We start from the raw sequence: 22,467 nt of genomic DNA on the forward strand, positions 1-22,467 counted from the left end.
TCCTCCCACCGGTGAGCGAAAAGTAATTAGCAGGCAAAAAGTGTTCCCTAGGCAGCAAAGCACTGTGCCCGAGGGAAAAAATAGTGATTTTCGTACCTGGTGGTGCATGTCGGTGGCGAAGCAGGGCCCAAGGGACTCCTTGTGCTTGCCCTGGTTTGATGCGCACTAGATGCGAACCCTATTTTTCCTATTGAGGGAACACCCAACTTTCAAAGTAGCCCAAGGTAGGAAAAATGATTTTCGAGCCACCACATATTTTTGTTTCGTTTTTTTGAACTGTGAAAATCATTTTCTTGTCAAAACATACTCAAAATTAGGAAAAACCGTTTTTTTTGAGCCTTTTTTCCGTTTTTTTAGTACACAATTTTTAAATTAATCTTAAGTCAAATCATGCTCTAAAATCAAAGTAAAAAAAATGTATATATATATATACTTCTGGAATATTATCTTAAAAATACTCGTCCAACAGATCTTAAAACAATAAAATTGTTATGCAAATTTAATTTCTTTAGTAGCTGCAAAGGACTGGATATTACAAATAACTTTATTCAAGGCACTTCGCTTCTCTAAGTTCACGCGTTCTTATTGCGCGAGTTACTTACGCGTTTCTAGTTCTGGTCCTCTATACTTTTTTCCCTGTGCTGGGCCTTGTATTGTACAACACCTACTGTTATTATTATGATAGTGAATATTATTGGCTTAAATAGGGGGGGGGGGGTGAATAGGCACCAGTACAAAAAAGAAGCACTGACTTGGGACTGACGAATTATAATGGTTCAAAAACGAGGAATAAGAAAAACGAGAAAACATGAATGAAGAATACGAAGAACATACTAAGGAGGCCCAGTAGGTTCCCGTAGCCGATGGGCATTCACACTTTCACTAAGGTTTTTCCAATGTATTTTGAACTCCTAATCACGAATTTTAAGTATGAAAAGTCGAAATCCCGTAGGAATTAGGCTTTTAACAATTTTTGTCAACAAATTAAATAATTGTTTAAATGTGTAAATAAAATTTTTCATTCTTTTTTTCGAAGAATTTTAAGAATATATATGATTTGCTTACACGATGGATAGTATTCGAGTAAAAAATTCCCAAAGTCTCAAAAATCACGTTTTTTAAAATTTTCAATTGCATGTTACAAATTGATTCAAAAATTTTTTGAAACTCACGAAGGCTTGAACATTTACTTAAACACTGTACTACAATGTTATTGAACTGTTTTACGGTTTTGAATGCATAAATTTGATGTAACATGCCCCCCCCCATTGTGTGTGTTTTTAGTGCTTAAAATCTTTCAACTCAGTAGTCCAGGTGACGGTGGCAGTAAACAACATTTCTCGTATCCAAATTCTTACACAAGCTTACTTATGTATTTTGATCTCCTAAACACAGATTTCGTGATTATACATCCGAGAAGTGAGCAGATTTATTGTTGTAAACAATGTTTAAGAACTATGATAAACAATAGTACTTTCTGCAAAAAGAAAGTTACTAAAATGTATAATATCGTGATTTACATTTCAATTTTTACTAAATTACATAAGACATTGAAATTCATAAGACAAATACATTGACTATGAAATTGCGTAAGACGCGTTATCTCCGAATTGCTCATAATTCGACTACGTAGTCGATGGAAAAAAATTTTTTTTTCTAAGTCAAGTACGTGGCTTAATTACCTCCGTAATTGTAGGTAAAAGTACGCCAGGGGGGGGGGAGGTGGTCAAAAAATGCTCTTCACTCGCGTGCAATCAGCCGTAATCGACAGAGTTTTTTTTAATTTTTTTTTTTTCATTCAATTTATTGTTGTTTTGGCTGCAGATTGTGAATATTTAAAGCACTGTGAGAAGAAAATTGGAAATCGGTTCATAATTGAGGACTGTAGGTGGTTTTAAACATTTTTTTCTCGATTGGCCCTATTGTGCGTCAGTGTAACAAGTGATTGAATGAGATTACAATCATCAGGTATCTCTTAGATTTCTGTAAGCCAATTTATATTAAAAGTTTTCGATGCATTACATTTATTAGTCAAAAAAATAATTTTAATACAATACAATCAAATTCATTCATTTACTAATAATTACATAATGGTTTTGTGAGTTTTAAAAACATCAATTGTTACACAAATCTTTTTTTTGAAATCAGTTATATTTGTGCAATTGCTTAAGTAATCTCTTAATATATATTAAATATATGCCATTTCAGTTTTTGCATTAAACATGGATCAATTTGATGCTACTAATCGATTCTGTAATTGCCTGAAGCAAAATCTCAGTAAAACGTCAGCTCAAGTCAAAATCATTAATTTAGATAGTGACGTTGAATCCGTTTGTGAGCAGTTAAATTAAGATAATATTAAAATTAGGTTAAAATCCTGCAATAAGTATAGCGGACTTGTTTTGTTTAGCACACGAAAACCTACAGTGGAAGTAGAATCTTGAACTAAGATTTTAGTATATTTTCGTTAGTACGCACAAACATTTATGAAAGTCAACTGCCAGCACAAGTCACTAAAACAGCTAAAGCTTTAAACTAAGCATATGAATTTTGTCTCAATTTAGAATTAAAAAAAATAGTAGAGAATGAGAGTGAACCTATCGCATCACTTAAAATTGTTGCACTGGGAATTAGTTAAGCAATACCATAATGTAGAATTTGAGTTACTTAACAAACGAGATAAGAGAACTTACATGAGATATCTTAAATAAACATCGCCTAACACATTCGAAAAAATTATAGAAGCTACAGGGTAAAATGTGTAACACGTAAATAACACACCTTATTATTTACTCAACGGATACAACACGACAATATATGTTTAAAAAACTACAAAGATATATTGAAAGATAACAATAAATAAATGATAACTGTCATACATTCTGCGGCTCCTAGTTTATACGTCTATTAACAATAAAGAAAACATATTAACGAGACCCATCGTTTCCTACACTGATGCACCAACATATTGACTTGTTAAAAAACTTTAAAAACTTTCTTCTCTTAATATTTATGTTGCATGTAGAGAACCTTATTTTTAACTCAGGAGTAAAAAAGCATTTAAAATCAGTCAAATACTTAATTATTAATTAAAAAGTTTTTGTAAAAAGAAATTTTTTATTCGTACCCAGTTGATCCACAAATCATTATTGAAACCTTAGACTTCGAAATGAATAGTTTTAATAAATACAATTAATAAATAACTTGAATAAACTTTAGTAAGCTTATGATATAGTTCTGATAATATTATGATTGGTTCTAAAATACTTACTACACGAAAAACTGAACAACCTATGAAAGTAACTTAATAGTTACATAGATTCAATGTCAAAAGTGATACCTGTTACTAAACAATTCAAAATTAAATTTACAGTACAAATTCTATAATAGTACTCTTTAAATACTAAAGTGGTACTGTAAAGTGGTGAAGAAATTTATGAGAAAAACTTTTTCTATCATTTACTGTCTACTTTTCTGATTGAAAAATCGTCTTAAGAAAAATTAACGTCAAATTATTATAATTGTATGGTATGGAAAGATTAAAAATAAAAGTCAAATTGTCATTTTAGCAAAAATATCATTAATTCAAAAATTAATGCCTTAACGATTGTAATGAAGGTGCGAGGTCGCGGGGTAGGAAAACAACAAATTAAGTCATTAACTGAAGAAAAGGTTACACGTGAATGACTAGAAAAGAGAAAAAAAATTTACTAAAAATTAAAAGTTACGTCAAAGTAAAATGGTCTTATTTTGTGCGGGTGCGGGCGGTAAAGATTTTCGAAAAGAGTACTGAGTTGAAGCAAGCAGCGTTTAGAGTGTCGGGGAGGGGAATCAATTAAAAATTTTAGTTCATGTAATGAATAAACCATGGTATTTCTAAAGGGGTCGAGGGGACTATGATATGGACAGAATTTTTATAATTATTTAATATAGGAAAATATAAATCCTTTCCGGAGATATTTAATTTTTATAATGCAGTCTTTTTCTATCGTTTACCACCATGCGACGGCACTTTTGCGTTCAATTATCTAGTATTCAGGAGACTTTCTCTGTTGTTAACACATACATTTGCTATAAAATCGAATTGAGAAAAAAACATTTAAGTTTTAAAAAAGTATCATAAATAAAAAAATGATAACAAATGATTAATTCTATTGCAATGTCATTAGCAGAGCAAAAGTCATTTTTTGTAATTATGTGAGATCATCACAATAACGTGTCTGTTATAAAAGTTTTAAACTTATGACATTTTTAACTTATAGGTACCGACATCGAGCCAAAGAGATCAAGATGAAGAAGGTGATGATGCTTGTGTAATTATCGATTGCGATGAAGGGGAAACTCATAATCCTCAAGATGAAGAATTTGAAAATGACGCTTATGAAGAAATCGAAGAAGAACTGCGTTACAACGTAGAAGTAGAGGGTGATAATAACGAAGTTGAAATAGTTAATGAAGAAGACTCACCAAATGTCGAAGAAGTAAGACAAGTGCAAACGGGAGCCTCTAATGATCATCAACAACAATCTGAGGCAATAAGTAGTGCAGGAAATTCTGGGGAAACTCAGTTTTCAATTAGATCCTTAAGGGGGATTGTTCCAGTATCGAGACAGCAACCGCAACAGCATTTGTTGTTGGTAATATTTTTTAGATAGTACTTGGATTAACATAATATAATTTTTTAATTGTAGTTATTATTTGTATAACTTTATTGAGAAAACGGTTGATTTAAAAAATTACTAAGAGCGACACTTCACAATTCAGGTTAATGACAGTTTTCTGCTGTTCTTATTTTATAAATTTTTTCACTCCAGTCATGAGAAAGAAGATTGAGTGTAAGTACTCAACAGTACTTATTACTTATTACATTCAAATTCTTTGTATGTTAACTTTGTCAACAGAATAATTTTAGGTACTACAGACTTTAGCTTACAACATGTACGAAATGAACTTATTTATAAATATTCGGAACAGTTTTTGTGATAAAAATATAGTATTTTATTTATTTGAAAAGTAACAAATCCTGCTTTACTACTTGAAAAATGCAATTTCAAATTTAATAATATTAACATAATGCTTGTTGTATACAAAATTTAAAGCTTCAATTTATTTTTTAGGCCATTACATTTATACTTCTATGAATGTTTGTTACAAAGTAGCTATCATTATTACTACATCTACTAAATTGATCATATTGATAACACTTATAGTAATTATAGGCTTTTAACGTATTTCAAAATATAGGTAAAAACTTTTTAAAGGTAACAAATTTACAACAGAATGGCTAATATTTTTAGAAAGACAAATTTATGACATATTAGAAAAAAGGGGGAAATTATTCATATTTAACTCATTTGTTAATTAGAAACATTTTTTTGTTTTTTATATTCTATTTTAGAAACAATTTAGGAGCATAAGACTGTTTCCTAGAAACCATGACTAATTTACTGATACATACTAATGATATAATTTACTGTATCTGTGTGTTTTTAAGAAATGTTTTCACAATCCTACCAGAGGATTAGCTGTATTCTATAGTTTTACATCTGTGCGGTTTCATAAAGTGTTTTAATAGGTTACTTAATGTCACCATGATAAAAATAATGTTTTACCTGAATATTTGGGCTATTATTTAGTAGTTTTTTTTCAGCATATCTGTACTCACAGTAAAGAAGTGTCAAGACACTTTCCAGGTTGATGTGAGCGTGAGTTAGTGTATATTAAAAATCTAGTTAGTTTGAAGTAAAACCTATCTATCTTCTATTTGAATGCATACATAATGGATGGCTTCACACGCGTATACCAAAACTTGACCAAAATTAGCAGAGTCAAATGGTATTGGGAAATTACTTTACACCAAATGAACACTAAAAATTACAGATTCAAGTGGGATAATATGAGAATATGAGATAAAGAGTCAAATTACAATTAACGTATAATCTCTGAAAATTGTCTCTAACGGTCATAATATAAAAAAAAGATGTTAGTATTTTAGTTCATACTAATCAAGGATTTTTCAAAATAGTATGTTTTTAGAACAGGTTGCGAATCCATGTGTTGGGTGAACTTCAAACTCTATTCTTCGTAATATGTAAATTTGTGTATATTTTATGCGTGTCTTGCTATAAAATTGTCAAACACTGTAATCTTAATGTTTTTACCAATCTGACCTACGTGTGGGTAACTTGTTTGATACGTTAAATTATGTTCTCATGGTTTAAAAATGGTCCTTTGCTAGTCTGTTTGCATTATATGGAGTTTTTATTTATTATTAATCATAGTAATATTAAATTAATTTTTAGTATCCTATGGAAGTCGACGAGACTTCACTTGAAATTAAGTATTTTATTTACTCTAGACGATAAATAAATTTACAACACTTATTGGATAATATGAAAGATAGAGAAAATGTCCAACCGCTCTTCTATAATCTTAACATTTTTTACTCTCAATCGAACCGTAATTAAAAACACTTTTAGGAAAAGCAGTTGGTTTACGGTCTTAGTATGTTCAGAATTATTATGGATTAAGTTAGTTTGTACCGTTACACCACATGCATAATACCTTTGAATTTTATTTGTATTTTGATTAAGTCTCAGTTCTATCATCCAGTAGAGTTCTTGATGAATTCCATTTTAAAATATTTTGTTTGAGTTAGAATCGTACATACGTGTTAATTTTTTTATTTTCTAATTATAGCTATATAGTTGATCCAGATTTTATAAATTTTCTAAGAGATTACATTATTCGCCACAGTTATACCACGAATAATATTAGTTAATTATAAAACGCTATAATCTTTGATGACTACACCTAAACTCTCTCCCTTCGTTTTCAAGTCTGCCCCTGGGTTTTCATTTGCATATTTAATAACAACAGAGTAAGTTTCTTATAATTTTTAAGACACTATTCAGAACTGAACAAGTAATTTAGAATAAGTGACAGTTTTAAATAGAATCTTAAAACTAGAGCTTGTAAATTGATTGACATGAGCAAGATAAGAGAACAGGGACTAATCAGCCACATAGTTCGATTTAGATTTACTTTTTTATTGGGAGACTTGATCCCTTCAGGCTTATGATTGCTTTTATAATTATCAGTTTTCAAGTTTTTCGACTGCTTTCATTCGTCTAAACTATTGCTGTGCTTCGAATGATTATGAGTTTTGGAGTTTTTGTTGTCTCTTCAGTCGTTTTCATTGCTGAAATTAACATCGCAGATTGAGTTATTATTGTTCTTTGTAATGTTAGATTTATCTCCTCACAGAACTTGATATTTTAGCACAGTCATAAAAAAATTTAAGCTCTGCTTCTTGTCATCTGTCGTTTTTTAGCCGTAGGAGTGGTGACAGTAAGAATCGTATTTAAAGCATCGTTTATTTTTGTTGGCATGTACGACTTTTCAATAGGCAGTATATATAGTATGTAAGACAGCGCCACAGGCAAGGTGATACTTGCGGGCCCTATAGTCAGTACAGTGTAAGCTACCGTGCCTTCTACACCTCTCGTCAGCTCTCTTTATTGTCTTTGTCAGTTTTGTCAGTAGTAAGTCTGTAAACTGTATAAAGTCAGTTGTGTTTTACGTCGGGTGGCAGTTAAATTAAATAAACGTTTTGTCTCTTTATAAAATACTTGTTTTTATTTCGCGCACCCCCTTAACTCACACCTCTTCAATTTTTCTTTTCATATTTTTTTTAAATTAAACTTCGGCACACGCGTTGTTCCCGAGACAAAGTGAACAATTAAAAAATTTTCAACCTCAAAAAAATATTTGATGGTGAAGTCATTGTTTTCATTTTTTTTTATTATTATTGTCTCATTCATATGAGGTTCCATGGATAGATTTCACTTTATTTTTGTTGCGCATGATTTTTAAAGTATTTTTTCGTCATGAATAAGGTGATTGTTTGACTGAAACTACATTCACTGGCCTGTAATATCATCTTATTCAACAAAAAGCGATTCTATAGAATGATTTTTCTTATGCTTATTTTAGATAAGTAGTATAGTTATTATAAACGCGACTATAAAAAAGTGTGTGGGAGTATGTGACAGGTACGAAAGTAAAATTAGAGATATGATCAGCATAGTAAGTTGATTTAAAATAGTTAGATAATTTGATCAAAGTAGACAGTCTTGCACTAGCCAGCCTGATAAGACGTGTTACCAAGGCTATAGTTTTTAGTTTTCTTACCGATACACTATATTCTTTATAATTTTTCATATATTGATTCTTAAATTGGTTGTTGAAACCATACCAAATTACTGAATACCCTTGTTCCAACGGTAATGATGCCACCTTCGATACATCTCAGCAAGTCATTTAAAATATCGTTTTATGTATTGTCAACCAGAGAAGTATAACTTCATACTTGTGTACCCATTAACTTTTATTTTATGCCGGAATGGGTCTACGTAAGTTAACTCTATAAGTTTTTTTCAGTGATAAAAAAAACCTCTATTCACAGATTTAATTTTTAGTATTTGAGCTAGAGTTGGATACATTAAATATATTTTTTAAACTTTTGTTTAGTACATTAGAAGACACACTACCAGTATTAAATGTGTACAGTCCAGTTGCTCGAAATCCATTTTTTATTTCTTCGCTGAAGTCGATGCAATTTAATATGAGAACAAACATGAACTTTTACATCAATTTTTTTTGTTTCTACACTCCAATTATTGGGTTTTTTTTACCTTAACGAATGAGTTGTTGTAAACAATACAGTAGCTTATTTGCAGTCACCAAAAACCCTCGGTCTGCACAGTACAAGATCAACTTTACAATCTTATTCACCTGGTTCTTAGTCAGAATTGTTGGAGGGCCTTTCCTTAAGTCTAAGGAAGAATAATTGCTTAAATTGGTATGCAAAGTTATTTTCAGGATGTTAAATTTGTGTAAAGCTTCTCGTAAAGTCTATCCATTTTCTATTGCATTGTAGTGATATTGTTAACAATGTAACTAATAGCAGTACTCTTTGTAACATGAGTCTTGTTAGCTTTTTTTTTTTTTCTTTAATGCAACAGCGAATTTGCGACTTCAATTTTTTCATCTCATTTTTACTTGGATTTTGTGCTTTTTTTCTTCAGATTTGTTTCTGCTTTCTTAAATTAAGCCATGTTTCTCTTTAAATACCTACATTTTTATTGCTATATTTTCAGTTAATATTATCCACGAACAACATATTTCTATATATATATATATATATATATATATATATATATATATATATATATATATTCTCGAAAACCAAATCGTGCATAGCTATTAAAGATTACTTATATGCATGCACAATGCAAAGAAATATGTCAAATCATCAGTCAGTAGACAGAGGGCATTTTTTATCATCTATTTTTTTTTAGTTCAACTTAAATTGAAACTCATTTGTTTTTTATATTCATCCAAAGTGTAATGGGTTGTAAAGAAATTTTCATTTTTTATCAAAGCAGCTTTTTCTCGTTAATAAAATGAATTTACTTACTTTTATTCCGATATTGGTATCATAATTAACTTCGTTTTGGTATCGGGTATTTTACCTCAGTGAAAAATTCTTAATTTTTTTAATTCTTCCTGGATACCATTGATCATATGTGACCATGACTCATTCTCCAACTTTAAGTCCTCACTCGATTGGGATGGTGTATTTCTATACCCTGTATCAATTTGATTTATATTATTAGAATTATCATTATTTACAGCTCTTATAATTAGATAATCTTACAGCCAGATCGAAAATCACACAAGAAACATGATGAACAATGGAACGTCAACTTTTTCTTTAAATTTGGCCATAAAATCTGAATTTTTGCAATTCGCTCATGGGTTTCAAACTATCAGGAATAATTTTGTCCATTTTAACTATATTTACTTTGTAAATTATAAAAGCATCAATTTGTCTGACAGAAAAAGTAATAAAACTAACCATGTCTTAAGCACACAAAATATTCTGTCCAAAAGTAACGTTTTTATCGCACGTCTGTTTTACCGGTCCGCTAATAGCGTCTGCGACGCTTTTACTATGGCCAGCAGCTGGAAAATTCCAAGAGATACTTTGTAAATTGAATTTAGTACAAAACTATTTAAAAAATGAAAATTACATTTATTTTTATTTTGCGTCGTTAAATCGTCTGATTTTAAATGAACTGTTATGAAATTACATTATTACATAAATTATTTTTAAAACAGGTATTAATAAAGCCCACGCTGCCTTTGCCAGAAACAGTCCGACATTACAGAAAATGATTAAAATTTCAAAGTTTAAATTATTCTGGAAATAATAAACTCCTGTTTGCAAAGATACTTGGTTTTCGGAAGCACCAAAGTGTACTGCTTGAAATTTCTCGTTATATTTACACTTATAATTCTGTGAAAAGTATACTATTAAGTAAACCTCATTTTGTTGCAAATTACAGCGTAGTAAAGTATTAAGATTCTATGTATACCCATTGCTGGGTTTTTTAACGTATCCTATGGCCCTAATCTTTACCTCCCTTGGCCTTTTTTCAATAACTGGCATTCTTTTTTTCCAAGTATGCGAGTCTTTCATACGAGCCCTTTGCAAAGTTTTCCTCCGACGACTCGGTCATCCTCGGTAATGGGGACTACACACCCAGCTATTATCAAGTATAATAGAAAGATAGTTTCCAACAAACCATCTAACTCGTTGTACCGACCCTTTTTATAACTGATAGGACTTTACCTAATGAGCTAGTCGGGTATTGGCTTTTTCTTCGAAAAGGAAGCCTCTAAAGGTCCGGACAACATTAGATAAATCGACTTTTTATTTTAAAAATTGAATAATTGGTGTTTCGACATCCTCAGTATTAATCCTATCGAAAAAGCCCAAGAAAAAAATTTTTGATAATTTTCCATGGGATTCGAACCCACGACTCCTAGAGTGTTTCGGGCCAGAAGACTAGCACGCTAACCACTAGGTCATTGAAGCTCTTTTGTTGCAAATTATATTTTATATCAACAAATGCTTGTTGTTGATAACTGCCTAAATTTATGATACATTTTTTATACTAGTAATTGTTTTTAACCATCATCAAAAATTTTGATTAAGCGCTTAATCGTACAAAAACTTTTTTTTCGTGACTGATGTACATTACTTATCTGATTTTTCGCTCCAGGCGTTTCACTTCGTTTAGAAACTCATGAGAAGTAACTTATACTTTTATTTAATAACATTATCATTATAATTTTTACTGATTGTTATATACATCGCAGTCTCGAAACATACAACTTTAACTAGATTTATTGCAACAAACTAAGCTTAAAAATTATGTATATTTTTTGTATCTACGATTTTAACATTAAAAAATTTAACTAACGCCACCTAAAAGTTATTATGCTCTTTGCATAGACACTTATTTCTAAATGTAATTTTTTTACTACTGGCCGAAAATGATTTTTATTTATAAGAAAAAACATCGTGAAACTTTTATCTGTTCTTCAACGAAAAAAAAAATCTCATTTTTATTTTTTTCTCATTTTGCTCGATCACATTCTGAGTGCCTGGGAGCTAGAACAGAATTTTTATCTTTTGAAGAAAAATCTATGATACATTGTCTGTAACTTTTTTTTTTTTTTTTTTTTTTTTTTAAATATTAAAATCACTGTTAGTTATATTTGTTCCTGTAAAATGACTAGTGCCGGAAGAAGAGTGTTTATTCTAACTTAATATAATGCAATTATAGACATATGTCACCTTTATCTTATCAAAAGAATCTAAAAAAGCTATGCATTACAATTTTTTTATCTTTACGTTATAATTTTAGAAAGTTTTTTTGTCAATCGTCTCATAAAATTTGTATTACGTATCACCTTTTTACATGAATTAATTTTTTTTCTCTGGCGATTTCATAAACTTCTTATAGTTTTTAAAACCATTATTGAATGTTTGCTTCCTCTGAATTCCGACTTTTTATTCGATTTTAATACTATCAAGTTCTGTCCTCAATTTCATCTCAATTGCGTTTGACGTTTTACTTCGTTAATAACTCTCAGTACACAAATTCATGGCATTAAATACTTCACCTGAAAAAACACTTCTTAAAAGTTCTATGGGCTTGTTAAATAATGTATTGTTATGCATGATCGAAGTATTTACTACCTACGCTTTTGTCCTTTCGAATCAAACTGTCAATATCAATACATATGGTAACCAAATCATGATCAACTACATGTCTTTCATTATAAAACCTTGAATCTTCACAAATCACCAATACTTTTTGAGATGTTTTAATTCTATGATCAAGTATGAACAAATATCACTATCGACCTGCAGTCGATGAATATATTAATAATCTTACTAAAAACATTAGTGAATCACCTTTTAGTACTGATTTTTACTAATAAATACTTCATTCTTAATCTAAATTTTTTATCCGCTATTTTTTTTTCGTATCAATCATATGTTTACTCAAAATTTGTCTTCGCTTTGGCTTTCACTCCTTGACTTTCTCTTCTGTTTGGTTTGATCACCATATCACGCACTTAATGTATTCTTTTTTTTAAACACTTTAAGTTTTTTTATAAACAATAGAAATGGCTGGTCATATAACTTTAACCTATTAAAATGCACAGAATTCGAACTCCAACAATCTAGACACTGTCGTTATCAGCACTTGATTAACAATAAACAGGTCAGTACGTACTACTGTTTCGTATATATGTAATTTTACATAACGTTATATATCATGAGCACAGATATCATGGTTTTATTCAGCAAAATCCAATCAAAAGCATACACAACTACAGGTTCGTGCTTGTTAAATGCTACATCGAGCCGTACGTAAACAAAAAATTAGGCCTTAGCAGCGTGTTCCTTATAGTACCATATTTTTATATACTTTAAGAGCTGACAGCTATAGCGACTTATCCCTAAGTACTTGAAAATTTTGTATTCAGTGAGAATTGAATGGCTTAAAAATAGTTAAGCCAACACTTTAACAATAGAGGAAATAATAAGAATGTACTTAGAGTAAACGATTATGATTTGCAAAATATAACTTTATTAGTTAAAATTTGTTGTACGTATTAATTGTAATTTTCTTAAACATAGATTTGTTTTTTCGAAAATTAAATACGGGAATAGTATTTCTCAATCAACTTTATTGTTGAAGTCAATTCATGGGTATTTTGCCTAAACTTCCTTATTATCGTAAAATTTTGCACGGTTCACCAATTATTGTGTAAAATTTCTGAGCTACATTATGAGCTACCTAAAGTACTGCTATAAACTATATTTATGCACTCTACTAACGGTAATTAATGTTAAGGTTTCAAGAAATGCAGTATTGAGAAAAATTATAAATTTGTTCTTTTTTCCTCTAATTTGTAATAATATTGTAGAAAGAAGACTTAATAAGTATTTGAATTGCATCATTAAAAAAAGCGACCCCAAAAATGGTAAAATAGATGCTTTATCAATTTGTTATACGAATATTTAAATGTCAATCAATCTGATAAAAAAAAATTCGTCAAATCTTCGCAAAAATTATTGTTTGGATCTTTCTAAAAAAAAAAAAAAAAAAAAAAAAAAAAGGTGAGACAAGATCTAAATTGCGTGTTAACGATTTTATTATTCTTCTTGAAGGTTTCTAGAAGATACAAAAAATATTTTTAAGGTGTGCCTTTTTTTGCCCCTCAAAAAGTGAAAATAAAAATTTTCCATACATCAAGTTTTCCACTTAGTTACGGCCGCGGCGTTCTGAGCGACAAAAAAATAGTATTGAAATTTTTAAAAAATTTAGTTTGATTCATGTATTGACTATTATTGTTATTATTATTGTAACTTTTTTTTTGATTAAACAAATTTTAGACATTAAGGATCGCATATAAACAAAGTCATTGAAAGATGTTAGTGATGCAGAATTACAAATATATATTTTTTTTATTCTGGCTGATTAAAAATATTTAATGAGTCGACCATTTTTTATAGATTTTTAGACAACTTTTCGATTAAAAAACGGTATATTTTCAGTTTGTGAACGAAATTTTCAATTTTATTTTGTAAACAGTATTATATTGTACAGCATAAGAATAACTTTTTTTCATTCTGAATCATAGTAGTAGAGAATTTAGTTAGAATTGAGTTTTTTTTTTTTTTTTTTTTTTTACTGGATTACTGCGACAGCCTACTGGCCTAGTCGCCGGGGGCACCCACTCACCACCTATGTGTAAGGGTGTATCATGGGTGTACGTAAGCATTAGATCCAGACTAATTAGCATCCCCGGAGAGGCCCCATGGTTTAGGGACCACTCCTGGCGCATTGGATCCGCTAATCTCTACGTATTGCCCTAACACTGTTTCGCATTCGCCCAGGCCCGAAGACCTCTGAGGCAAGGAAAAAACTCTGGATTTACTCTGAAGGAAAATCTCACAGAAAAACCCGGCCCACAACAGCTGGAGTTGCCTAAGAACTTTTTCCGATGATGAAAGTTTTTGAAAAAATCTGCATTTATCGGGAATCGAACTCACGACCCTTAAAACAGCGTTGTAGCAGTAACAAGCACGCTTACCACTGAGTCAATGCTGCTGCTAGTAAAGAGCTCAGTTTTTTATTGATTTTCTTTTTTTGTTAAAAAAAAGTATTACTATGAAAAAATTAAAAGATTACGATGAAACAAAAACAGGCTTTATAAGTATCGAGCTCGATTGTTAAAACAAATTAGAGAGTTCTGTAACAATAAAGTACACATAACAGTATTGAAGTTGTTAAAAAAATTTTTCTCTTCGCAGACATCTAGTTACTTTTCCACGTTTTATTTTGACTAAATTATGATACCAAAACTTATTTAGTTTTTAGCCTATGCAGATTCAGAAAATGGACTGTGTTATCTATACAGGGATATACTAATTGCGTACACAGAAAAAAAAATTTCCTTGAATATACTCACAATTACATAATAATGAAATAATAACTTAACAGTTATATTACTCAGTTCCTTAACTACAAAAATATTTTAAGCTGTTTATCTTATACTAAAACACCTGAACACTTGAAGTTTTATGTACTCAAATACCTGTCACTCTTAGAAATGTTTTTGTTAGTTTTTTAAAGTATTTTTTTTCTTATGTTGATAAATGTTTTTTCATTTACTTTCTAAAAAACTGTTTGCTTGCTTTACAAATATTGTTGTTTCAAATAAATCAATAACCTAATTTTTTTTTGTACTTTTGGCCTAACTCTTTTTTTCTTTTAGTTAAATGCAACTTCCTAAGATATGCTCTTGATTCCCCATTTCTTTGTTGTAAAACACACAAATTTTTTTATCTTTCTCTAACCAGTTTTTATTCCTACTTCTAAATTTCTGCATCCCATCCTAGCTGTAATTTTTGTATCCCGATTCTTGATAAATTTCTACATACTTTAGAATTTTATTTTCAAGAATATATTAACGTTACGTCTTCTGTTAGTTTCAGCTTTTCTCACTTAGGCTTCCATTACGTGATTTTCTTTAGGTATACAATCTCTACGTGCCTTTTGCGTGCCTTAACGGAACATAGTTTTGTCAGTCTTCCTCCTCTCTATGGAGCTTTTATGTAAACTTAAGTGCTGTAATATCTTGAACAACTTGTTAAAATCTGATTTGTTCCTAACTACGTACCTTGGAGTGCAAAAATCTAAATTCAAAACCCACCGTCTTAACAATCTGTTTGTATTTTTTCTTGTTCCTGACGTTCTGTCTATCCCATTTTTTTTGTTTCTTCACTCATTGTACTTATATCTAAATAGTCAAAGAGTCTTCTTCATTTCATAAAGTTATCCTTACACTTTCTTTCTCTTAAGCTACGAGATTTTATACGTTAATAACTTCTTTTCTTTTTCATTATTTTATTTGATCTGGGTAATTACCTTCTCTATTAAAGCTATATAATTTATAATTAAAGCTACTAACCTCTTCAATCTCCTCTCCATACCTCCTTTTTACTATTTCCAGCTTTATTAAAAAGTAGTTTCTTAGTTATTTCATAATTGAGTATTCATTTCTTCATTTTAACAAATTTCTTAAGTATATACATTATACCTACCGTTGCTTCTCTATTATGGGTTCGTAGAACCTTGAACCCAGACCTCCTCTGTATTCTTACCTTTACATTCGTTTGCTAGAGTAAACTTTTAATTTTTTTGATTACATATTTGGTCATTCCTTTTCTGTCTAAGACATCACCAAAAGTATCCCTATCAACAGTATTAGAAGCTAAGCTATAATCAACGAACAAAGCATGAATGTGTTTTCAACCTTGGTTTTTTCAATTATGTCGTTCAAAATGCATGCAAAGTTTTTTGTAGCTTTTCCTTTTATAAAACTTGCATGTCCTTCTGGTAGCACTTTCTTTTTATTAAGTTCTACTACTTTAAGTCTTTCTCTTGAAATTCCCTTCTAAATTTTGTAGGCCGTCGATAACAAGCAAATACCCCTACAGGTTTTCAGATCGTTTCTATTCCCTTTTTTAAAAAGTTAGATTAGTACCACTGTCTTCCAATCTTATGTAATTTTTCCGCCTTTTCAAACGTTTAAAATTATTTCTTAAAGTTCATTCCTAACCACTTTTCCTGCATAAATCCAAGCTTTATTTAAGTTGCTTTTTTTAAACTTTTTAATTGCTGCATTTCTTTCTTCTACTTCTAAATTTGTTATTCTCATCACATAATATGTCTCTTTCCTCCACACCACTTGTTTTGTAAATAATTTTGTTTATAATTTCCCTTCTTCACGGTGGTCTCAAATGATCGTTCTATTCGTCTTTACTATCAACACTTTTTATCAGTTTTCTTTTTTTTTTTAACCTATTTAAAAACTTACACACATCATTTTCTATTTTGATATCCCTTAACGATGCTTCGTAGTATGATAAATTTAAAGTCAAATAAATTTAAAGACCAATGCTCAAATTGAATAATATATACTATTAATTATGTGCAGGGTGCTATGTGCAAGGATTATTAACAAATATATAAGGCTGATAGTGCGCAGAGAGATAACGTAGATTACGGTGGCGAACTATGTGCGAATCGACTATAAAAAGCGCTGACAAGCAAAAAAAAAGTGTTATTCTCCAGCGAGCCTAGGATGCCGAAATCTGCGGCCCACTCGGACCTGAACTCCCTCTCGTGCACCAGTTAAAGCATTCCTCGCACTTGCTGAGAGAACTAAAGATAGGGCACGATAGCCAATAGAGCTAAAGTAAATGTAAGTATATAACTATATCCGTAACAGGCTTATACTTGGTTTTTCGGTGATCGATCGCTTTGAGTATAGAAACGACTCCCTGCCAAGTATTCGAGGTACTATAGATAGTGATGGTGTTCATTGAGTGAAGAACCTGGGTCGATCACTTGATCAGTACTCAAAAGATATCCAAGAGCCTCAATAACGACCTAACCCAACGTGACCTTACGGAGACAGGTATAAAGTATCTTAATAAAACTCCATGGTTGTGTGAACACTCCGATCTACTCTTACCGCACATCAGTACAAGATGACTTAAGTGTGGAATTTTCTAAATTACTACTTCCTCTATCGAAAATTATTCATAGTTTGTGTGGAAAAATTTGGGAAAAAATTTTGGAATAAATTTTGGAATAAAAAATTCATTTTGATATTCATACGTGAATTATAAATTGATTCTGGTCCCTTCGTTGTTTTTTTAAATATAATAAATAAAATTGATAGCTATGTTATGGTTGCGTTGATAAGCTAAATAAATATATTTTAGAGTAACGTTAGCTCAGTGGTAAACTTACTCGTTACTGCTACAACGTTGTTCTAAGGGTCGTGGGTTCGATTCCCGGTAAATAGAGATTTTTTTAAAAACTGTTATCACCAAAAAAAGTTCCTATGCAACCTTGGCTGTTTCGGGGCCAGTTTTTTCTTAGAATTTTTCTTTCAGTGCAATTTCAGGGTTTTTTCCTTGCCCCACAGGTCTTCGGGCCTGGGTGAATGCGAAACAGTGTTAGGGCTATAGGTAGGGATTAGCGGATCTAATGCGCTCGGCAGGGATCAGGAGCCTTACCGGTGAGGAGTGGTCCCTGAAACATGGGGCTTCTCTGGAGATGCTAATTTGCCTGGATCCGATGCTTTGGCAGAGAGCGCTGGCTTAACTGGTAAGGAGTGGATGTTCTGAAATACGGAGTCATCTCTGGGGAAAAGCCATACAGTGGTGAGTAGACTCGATGCACCATTGGTGCAGAAAGTGCCAGCTTAACTGGTGCGGTGTTTCACCGGAGATAACCCACGGGTCCCATGGTATGACATACATGCGGTATCTGGTAGTGGTAAATGGGTACGGCAATACATCCCCACACACAGGTGGTGAGTGGGTGGCCCCGGTAACTAGGCCAATAAGCTGTTGCGGTAACCCGGAATAAAAAAAAAAATATAATTTACTCAAGCGATTAAATAAAAAATCGTTTTGTTGTATGAACCAATATAAAATAAAATAAAAAAGAAAATATTACTAAAACTGTTAGGTGTGCTTATTTATTGAACCTACCCTTCTACAGGTGGTTGTGAATCTTTATTCGACTTTAAGTTTAAATATTGGTCTAATAAAAATTATTGTTTTAATGTAATAAAAATTTTATCGTGTCTTTATTTTCTTTTACGTTAAAAAATTCGTCATTTTAAAATTGATTTTCATTTAATACAAATTTTAGCTTTACGTAAGAAAACAGAAAAATTTTTATCAGGAAAATAAAAAATATTTTACCACAACAAATTTATCTAAATAATAAGAAATATGAGAGAAAAACCTAACATAGTTTTTTCAAAGATCAATAAAGCAATAATCTCAAACAATCACTGTAGGTATTGTAGGGATTGATAAATTTTTTAACTAGTTTATTCAAACTTTGAAGAGAACCACTTTGAAATTCTTTTTATCATTGTTGTCTTAATATAATTGGTGACACGAGCTAACTCGGTCTTCTACGCTGGGCAACGAACCTGCCCTCCAACATATAGTCTCAGATATTGACTGTGTATTGGTTCATAATCTGGTAGTTTCCTCAGTTTAAATAAAATTCTTGAAAATTTATATTACTGCCAACTTATTGTGGTTATACTACCAGAAAGAGATGTCGTACCATACTTTTATTATTTTGTTTGCGTTAAAGTGGCCTGATTGAAATACGTTAGTTGTAAAGTCGCTAAGCCTCTAAAACTTTTGCCTACGAATGAGTAAATTCTTGAAAAACGTTTTCTCAATATATTTTTAGAAAACTGCAATATTATTCCTCCTTTTCTAACGTAAAAAAAACTTTTTGCTTAAGCTGCATCAAATTTTACGAATTCTTTAACAAATTTAGTGCCATATTATAGTAGCTCATATTTAAGCCTAGTCGTCAGATTGATTAAAGTAGGTAAAAAGGCTTTTTTCGCTTCAATCCAGATTTTTTACCGGAATCAGTTTATTCATGTGCATATAACAATGTCTTCAGTTAGCTTAAAAATGAACTTTTTGCTTTATTATTTTATTAAAAATTAAATGAAAGGATTTGATTTTTTTAAAGTTTTTTCGCAACATATTCTCTCGTTACGTAAATCAGTACATATCATCGGTAGGAAATCTGTAAAGTGTCTATAAAATAAGATGCGTATCGATATTTTATGTAATTGTTTACTCGCATAGAACATTCTAAGTTGAAAAAGCGCGTTATTTTGAGATCTAGTAACTAGAAAATAAAATCATTTGCAAACTTGAAAGTTTCATCAAATGTCGCCATCATTGATGTTAATAAGTGTACTAAATTACAATACTGTCGCTTCCTAATGTAGAGTTTTTAGTTATCAAATTTTTTTACGAAGCTTAATTTTCTAAAATAAAACTTCTGCTTTTTTATTGCTAAAGAGCTGCTTTATTTCTACAAAAAAAAAAAGAATAATAATACTAAAAATATTTTGTTGCTTGTCAAAAAGCCGAGATATTTTTATTTTTATTTTTTTAAATTCGTGTGTGCTTTTTTATCAACAGATTCAGCTGTAATTTACAAATAATGCAGATCAGATCTTTCGGTTCCAATAATAGTTATTTGGTATCATTTTCTGGCCCTTAGCTACCGTTAAAATATAGTTGATTTAAAGCATTCTGGCTGAGTGTGCTGAGACTAATGACAGCGTTTGAGGGGGGTAGATAGAAGTCCACAGCAACCAAACGAGTGGCTTCAAAATGAATTGGACTTAAAAAGTTATAAACTTCTTAACATCTACACAACCTAAAAAAATTCTTCTATACACAGTTGGAGGTAGCTCAACGAGATAAAACGCATTAACGAAATAATTTTGATAAAAAAAAAAAAATTATCACTGAAATACAGCGTTAAAGATACTGTCAATTTTTTTTTGCAGCTTTTTAACACTAAAGAAACACAGTTCTTATCAATAATTATACCAAACTTACTATTAAACATTTAATGGTTAAAAATATAATAAACAAACACACAATAAACTAAGAAATGTATTTGGTTACTGAAGTAAATGTGATTGTTGTGCACTAGTAAATGTTGAACAGATTGTGGTTGCGTTGAGCAAGACTTAATTTACTAAGAATTCCGTTTAAACTGCCGTGGAGTTCACTGTTTCAACTGTGAGACAAATTTGCGCAATGAGATCGATGAGAGTGAGTTTGGAGATAATGCTGAACAAGCAGAAATCGTCAATGGGGTGATAAAAAAAAATTTGAAATTAATGACAAAATTCAATAAAAAAACTTAAACATTCATAGATACATGCTCCAGTATGCTATGTTTTTTACCTAATAATTTTTTGTATTAAAGTCAGTGTTTTAGTCTATTCTGTGTTTGTTTAATATATTTCTTAATAATATTAGAGATTAGTAGAGAGATTGCTGACTGTAATGCTACGGTGCGAGTTCACTTTTGGCCACTGTTTCGAGTGCCCTGTTGCGGCCAAGCGGTCGAACTAGGGGCACATATTTTTTTTCTTATTTGAGAAGCGTGGAGGGGGTATACCGAGTATGTGCCTACGGATTCGTGTGGAAATGGGCGTGTAGGCACATACTTCGGATATTCACACTGAGTGTGCGCTTGTCGAGTCGCTTGGAAATGGGCATGTGGCCCACATTATGAAGACGCATGGAAGGGGTATGACGTATGACGATATAGTGAGCCTGTAAAGAGGAGAGAAGTGCTTCTCCGCTTCTGACTGTTACTACATACAAGTATATATGTATAATGCAGCTGAGCGTAGCGAATGTGTGGGATGAGCGAGGCGATCAGTGTATTTTTATGCTAGTATCGTATTCTAGTACACCGATACGCTTCAACCTGATCTGATAAATATGGATGCTTTTTTCCTTTTCAGACTTTTATGTTAACATGTCGTAATAACCATTTACTATAGCCTAAGGTTTGGAGGTTCTCCATGAATATATGCCACTTTTAAACTACTGTAGGCATGTTGCATCGATAGCCGAGGCAGCTAATGCTCCCGTACCAACGAGTATCATATTTTGGTCCTCGATTCAATTCCTGAATTTTTTTTTTTTTTTTTTCTGCAATTCAACATATTTTTGTTGCATTATTATTAAATTTTTTTTATATTCTTTAAATATTTATTGATATAACATGCCTCATGCTACTTTATAAAAGGTAAGTACAAAGACAATTTTACCTAGGTATTTTCATTCAACAGTCATAAAATAATCAGCGATAACTTTAGTTTCCGTCAGCCAAATGTAATGATCCAGTGCGTAAGCTTTTCACTATTTTAATTACTCTAGAGGGATCAAACAATTTAAATTAGCTGTAAATTTACATACCTTTTGATATCGCTCAATGATGCATAAGGCTTATGAAACATTACATTTATTATAGTTCATTGCAAGATCTCGAAATGGTTAAAATGAGAATTTAAGACAACGCAACATTGAGTTGTATGAAAAAAACGGCTCTCAAAACATTAATAGATAAAATATCAAGTGATTGCAAAATGTGTGCTATATCAGCCGTTTTCTTCTGAAAATTTTTTTGTCTAATCCACAAGGAGTATGATCTTATAACAAAGTAGCAGTCGTTTCTCAGCAACATTTTGTGACTCTTGTTGGTACGCTAGCACTTGATCTTCGAATATTGTGATCGATAAATTAATAGTAATAATGTCAGGCCAAGTCATGAAAGTCATATGGAGCATTCTTGGTACAAGAGCTATATGATTTATTTATTTACTTATTTACAGAAGTTATGGGCCGTTGGCCCAATACCAATCAAATAACAGTGTGTTGCTGAGCACATAACTAAATGTACAACAGCGTAGTATAACAGTTATGTTATAAAAATGACTAAGTTGTAAGTTATAAAGAATTGTATGTAATAAAATAACTTACATAAATGTACAGTGTGTGTACATGCTTGGTAATTGAAAGTTACATATAGTATTGAAATCAAGCGACTGTTAATAATATCAAATATTAAAAATTAAGTATTAAACAGTGCTACC

General features: G+C 31.0%; 1 protein-coding gene across 2 annotated transcripts in view; it reads left to right on the top strand.

The window, feature by feature from the left end:
- The window catches only part of Mgtor (nuclear basket protein megator), a 447,637-nt gene that overhangs the window by 348,497 nt on the left and 76,673 nt on the right, over positions 1 to 22,467 (top strand). For both annotated transcript variants that reach the window (XM_014352167.2, XM_089595083.1), the window contains exon 9: positions 4,263 to 4,637. In XM_014352167.2, the coding sequence (XP_014207653.2) occupies positions 4,263 to 4,637 (375 nt within the window). The remainder of the gene's footprint in view (positions 1 to 4,262; positions 4,638 to 22,467) is intronic.

The sequence above is a fragment of the Copidosoma floridanum genome, unplaced genomic scaffold (genome assembly GCF_036245765.1).
Source record: "Copidosoma floridanum isolate Cflo_tuat_1 unplaced genomic scaffold, Cflo_Japanese_pri ptg000024l, whole genome shotgun sequence".
Lineage (NCBI taxonomy): Eukaryota > Metazoa > Arthropoda > Insecta > Hymenoptera > Encyrtidae > Copidosoma > Copidosoma floridanum.